This window comes from Helianthus annuus, chromosome 17 (assembly GCF_002127325.2).
Source record: "Helianthus annuus cultivar XRQ/B chromosome 17, HanXRQr2.0-SUNRISE, whole genome shotgun sequence".
NCBI classification, from domain to species: domain Eukaryota; kingdom Viridiplantae; phylum Streptophyta; class Magnoliopsida; order Asterales; family Asteraceae; genus Helianthus; species Helianthus annuus.
The window spans coordinates 35,665,995-35,672,247 of NC_035449.2; the positions used below are offsets into that span (position 1 = coordinate 35,665,995).

Genomic DNA, 6,253 nt, shown 5'->3' on the forward strand with positions numbered 1-6,253 from the left:
TCGAACTTTATCATTTGGTGGAAGGGTCACTCTTATTCAAGCCGTACTAGGTAATCTTCCTACCTATTATCTCTCATTATATTGTGCTCCAATTCAAGTGGTGAAACAGTTGGAAAAAATACGTCGCAAATTCTTGTGGGGTGGATGCATGGAAAAGAACAAAGTCAGTTGGGTTCCATGGGTTAAGGTAGTAGCTCCAAAAAACAAAGGTGGATTGGGCATTGGCAGTATCGAATCAACAAACAAAGCTTTGATGATCAAATGGTGTATGCGTTTTAAGAATGAAACCTCCGCACTCTGGGGTAAGGTAATCTCGGCTATACACGGTGGAACAAGAAAATAATTTGCAATCCCCCTAAAAAATTCTCTAGGTGGTGTATGGAAAGCTATTGTGAATATGGGCCGGATTACGGCTAATCAGCCGATAATTGTGGGTGAAAGAATGTTTCCAGATCTGGGTAGAGGGGATAAATCCCTCTTTTGGTTAGATCGGTGGGCTGGAAACAGACCACTTAATGAACTTTTCCCTAACCTTTATGCAATTGAAAGTGAAAAAAGATGCCGTGTTTTGGATCGATACAAACTAAATCAAGGTAACATAGAATGGTTCTGGGGCAGTAGCAATGATTTGTCAACGGATGCAGTTAAAGAGGAATGGGCCGAGTGTTTGGCATTGGTCAGCAGAGTCTCTATTCGGCAAACTCCAGATGTGTGGCGGTGGAAAATGGAAGATAAGTTGGTGGACTTTCAAGTCAGTTTAGTAAGGGAGGAACTTGATGACATAAGCTTAGTCAATGAAACTAAGGTCCTTAATTGGCTGCATTGGATACCTAAGAAGGTGAATTGCTTCCCGTGGAGAGTGGTTTTGGATCGGATCGCAACAAAAGAGGCTCTTCAGATTCGTCGGCTGCAACTGACCTCCGTCAACTGTGTTATGTGCAATGGGGAGCTGGAATCGGTCAATCATCTACTCATCACTTGCGAATGGGCACAACAAATCTGGTCGGTGGTATTTCAATGGATGAAAATTCAACTTCCGAGGTACATTCTAAGTGTAGTGCAATTGTTGGAATTCATTGACTCTTACAAAGGTGAGAAGAAATTCAAAAGGGCGGTGTATACAGTGGTGGCGGCTACTTGTTGGATCATTTGGCGAATGAGGAATGAAGTCATCTTCAAAAACAAATCTCCAACTTTGGTAAAAGCGATTGGAGATATTAAATCTACTTCGTTCTCGTGGGTTTATAATCGGTCAGGGTTATTGGATATGTCATGGGATTTATGGAGGAGTTTTAGTTTGTAGTGTAAGTGTATTGTATTTTTGTTGACTTTTCCTCTTGTTTTGTACTTTGCTTGAGCATCTTGCTTAAGGTTTTTAATACACCGCCTTTTTAAAAAAAACTTATTAAATCTTGTGTCTTTTATAATCATTACATTACTTGTATACCAATAATTTCATTAGTATATATATCAACTTTTTTAAGAATTAGAAGCTTAATTTCAGCTTAACTAATTAACTTAAAAGAAAAAAACCAAGTAAAACACTGGTCTGAAACTATTTAATTATTAAAATCATACGTTTTTGATAATTTAATGATTTTTAGACATCACTGATGAAAAATGAGATGAAATTCAGTTCGGATTGAAAATGAAATGAAAACTATCCCACAATTCGATTTGACTTTAGATAAACGTCCATAATTATATGCTTGATAAATCAACTGAAGCTAAGAGTTATAAGGGTATGCGGAGTGGATGCGGTAAACCTCGGCAAAGTGAGTTTACCGATTGGTAAACACCGCCGCCAACATAGTTTACCACTCTCAAGTTTACCAATTCGGTGGTTGAATGCCGATGCGGTGAAGTGAGTTTGTGTGTGTGGTGGGGTGGGGTCCATCCATCTCTCAACCAATCACAGTTTTTCCTTTTTTTTCTAAAAAAGTTTACCACTTTATCAAATGTCTAAACTATTGCCAACACTTTTCACCAAAGTTTAAACACTTTTGCCTGATTGACATGGCGCGCTCTGATTGGTCGGTTTTTTAGTTTACCACTCCAAAGTGTTTAACCACTACTTACACCCTAAGGTGTGATTCACCTCTAGCAATTAGTTGGAGGTTGTTAGGCGTATCATAATTTTTTATGGCTTACTTTTGTAAAGCAAATCTAAAATTTGTCATCTACATAAGATTTTTTAATCAAAACGTATTTGATAAAAAATAAAATAAAAAAAAGAAGGAGAAGAAGAAGTTTAAACTCAAGTTATTATGTAAAAAAAGGAGAAGAAGATTTTTAAACTCAAGATATTAATATATAATATTTTAATTCTAAATAGGGTCTAACCCATGGCATGTGTTCTTTGTAAGGCTAAAGAGTGTGGCGATCATGGTTGAGACATGATTCGACACATAGGAACATGAATGGAAAGCTATACCACCCCCTTCCATAATCCACCATGGTTTGCATGGATTAAACCATGGCAACCATGGTCCTCCTTTTCATTTTTCAAGTAATTATTTCCTTTTTCTTTAGCCAAAGATAAATTAAAATAGATAAGAGAATAGTGGTTTAGGTCATGACCACACACTTAGGGTAGTGGTTTTGGATTGTGGATTAGAAGTGGGTGACATGACACTAACGTGAAGGGTCATGGTAATCATGAGAGTCATGACCACACCCTACAACCTAATATATCAATAACGAGATTAGTTAACATTATTTATTTATTTATTTATTATATTATATTTAACCATATTAATTAATCTAGAAAATATTTAATGAATTTTAATAAAGTACGAAATGATAGGAGGACTTGAGTTCCTCTGTGAAGACTCAAGTTCGATTCTCATTTGGTGCAAAAAATGAGTGAGGTACTGGTGGGCAATGATAGGAGATCCAGGGAAACCTGAGTTCGATTGTTGAGCCAAACGGGTTTTACCAGGTAATTTCACCGTCATGCCTACGGACGGGTGGGTTACCGGGTTTCCCCCGAAAGTGATGGTGGACAACTCAGGTTACTCTCGGTGTACTCTGTTTATCCAGCGGGTGCCCCGAAAGTACTCGTGTGTGAGTTGTTGGCCGTTAAAGAAAAGTACGAAATGGGCAAAATAGGCTACTATTATATACGAGGTTGATTTCATTGGTAGATGATAGAAATGGGCACATTTTGAAACTCCCTACTTACTTCAAGTTAAAGTGGGTACGTTAGTTACTCTTTTCTATTATATAATGGGATGGTTAAAATTGTGAGTTTCATAGCACATAGCATATGTTAAGAAAAATTTAAAATAACAAATTAATTTCAACTACAAATTTAGTAGATTGAGATTTAATGAAGTTTGGGTTAAAATATACTATCTAAAAATACATTTCATTAGGGCATAATTGTCATTTCCAAATGATTTTAAGACGCATAAACTAAAAACCTTAAATAAGATGGAAAATGAATAAAAGATTAATTTAAATGTCGTATAATTGCAAAACTGAATTAAGGGTTGGGGATAACCTATGATAGTCACTAGTGATATCGCAACCAAGCTCATCTGTTTTTCCGCTCTAATATAAATACCCATCATGACTAGTGATATCGCAACCAAGCTCATCTCTTTCTCGGCTCTAATATGTCACATTTCGACATATTCTGTTGACTCAACCCACCACCCCCACACATGGTTTGTTCCAAATGCCCTTTCAAAAATTAGGTTATATTGGAAAACCCAGTTTCGAAATTGGTTGATTTGTATGAAGGAAAAAGAAAATAGAGGGTTCAAACCTAAAAACTGAGAGATAAGAACATACAGGTGTGAACACATGATTCACCACACTTAGCGTCTCCGACAACTTCACCATCACAAAGATCTTGTTCAAAGAGAGAGAGAGAGAGAGAGAGAGAGATAGGCGCAAAGATGAAGACATGGCAGCTGTGGTGATGGTGGTTTCCACTCGCCGTCGGTTTCGATTGTGAACGGCGGGATCACCGCCAACTCCTCTTGCCTTCACCACAATCGATCTAGCCAAAGGCGGGCCCGTATAGTGGGCGAAAGACCGACTCTAAATATACCACCGACGAGTTTGCAGAGCAGTGGCGGAGCTAGCCCATTAACTTAGGGGTATCCCAAAAAAAATATATATTACCGTGCAATCATACAATAATGAAAAACGATAACAAATAAAGTAAAACAAATACCTAATGGATTTGTCATCTTCTTGTTTTCATAGCTTGAAATCATTCTATCACATTGTCGTTTTTACTTTATCAAAAGTTTCTTTTTCGAACGCACAAACCATAGTATTGTTCAAATATTTCGGGCCATTCGATTATGTAAATCCGTTTTGACAAGCTTTAATTTAAAAAACAGCTTTCAACGGTTGCGGTTACAACCGGTAAAACCAAAGCTAGCTCCACTACCTGATAAACCAACGGATAAGAACTATGTGTCCCGGTTTCCACCATGACGAGCAAGGTCACTTATTCTATTCAAGTTTGCAAATCTATTATCACCGCTTATAGTGTGACGAAATGCCTCAACATCACCCAAAAGGGTCCCTATTTCTTGTGTAGTAAAATCATACGGATACATTGTAGTAACGCCACTATCTTCATTGGGTCAAACTTGGAAAACCCGTTACAAGGATTTAAACCCGACATATTTTCTTTATCAAACTAGTTGTTACCTCACTAAATCGATTTCCTAATTCTTTAATCACAATAGCACCCCTGTAAGTCCCTAACACGTTTTAACCGAAAAGACGTAGCGGAAATACGAGCCTCAAAAATTTCTTTCTTTATAACTGATCTAACATACTTGAAAACCGTTTAAAACGACTTCTTTAAAATAAGTACATCGCTCATCTTTAGTTAATGTAACCCTTATAACACATGAATACAAACCACTTGACCACTTCTCCGTACAATCCATGATCTTCAACTCGATCCTCGTCTACTTGTTTCTCATGACGATAATGATGATCCGAATAACCTGCGGTCACCATATATAACTCACACATTAGTAAATGGTGACATCATACATAATTCAATGAATATATAAACGAGCAGTAACCACGTAGCAATCTATCTAAGTATACTACTCCATTATGATGTTCTTCCGAATTCATTCTTTACATCGGGCCTCCAAACTCTGAGAGCCCAACACTTACATATCTGAACTTTCATTTCATTCTCATAGACAACTCATTTAGTATCGTCAATACTCATTTATATTAACACCGTACATACCTTTATACGAATCTCACTTATTTAGAAATGTTTGTTTTATTAACATGAATGCATCTGAAAAATAAACGTACATCACGCAATGCTTTAAAATGGTTAAAAATTGTTAGAATAAGTCAAGGAGTTGGCAATAAGAATGTGGTGGAATGTGACCACTTGAAAATAGAAATAAAATTAATTAAGGGAAATATACATAGTATTTCAACTGATATTATAAAATAAAATAATAAAAAAATACAATTTTCAAAGATAGTAAACTAAAATTCCTTATTACTGCATACAAAGCCTAAGAATAAATGAAAATTGTATTTCTCAAGGGTTGTGCTAAATTTATCCTACATTAATATTCCTCCATTTTTTGCAAACAAAAACAAAAAAAAAATCCCTTAATTTGATGTTTCGACGGAGGATATGATGAAAAATTGAAAATTTAAGATAGAGGATACGATTTACCATTCCCATCTTTTCAAATTATTTTCCTCATATTGTACCTCCAACATCATGTTTATCATCTACTTCTATTTACCCAGTGACAAGACAACTGAGTTAATATCATCATTTGTACTTGTGAAAGCTGTACATATTAACCTTTTACTCTCTTGAAAGAAATGTTTCACATCCACAATTTCATCACTAACTAGTATAATAGCGTATCGCATTCAGGGGCGAAGTATAGGGGATCGTCCGATCCCTCAAACTTTTCGCTCAGTACTGTTATATATTTAGTTTTTGTATAGAATTTTTTGGGTATACACGTTTTCGACCCCCCCCCCCCCCGGTTCTATAGAAATTTTTGGGTATATCCGTTTTCGACCCCCCGTCATTCGGGTCAAACTTCGCCACTGATCGCATTACATCGTATATGCTTCATCTCCAAAAATATTCAGAAATCTTTCAGATTCTTTACATCGCATTACATCGTATAGGGGGGGGGGATCGTCTGACCCCCCGAACTTTTCGCTCAGTAGTGTTATATATTTAGTTTTCGTATAGAATTTTTTGGGTATATACGTTTTCGAC

The 6,253-nt window shown here is 36.5% G+C and overlaps 1 protein-coding gene across 1 annotated transcript; it reads left to right on the forward strand.

The window, feature by feature from the left end:
- Positions 1 to 397: 397 nt before the first annotated feature.
- Positions 398 to 1,303, forward strand: LOC110924000. The gene has a single exon (XM_022168046.1). The coding sequence runs from the start codon at positions 398 to 400 to the stop codon at positions 1,301 to 1,303; it is 906 nt and encodes a 301-aa protein (XP_022023738.1).
- The last annotated feature ends 4,950 nt before the right edge of the window (positions 1,304 to 6,253 follow it).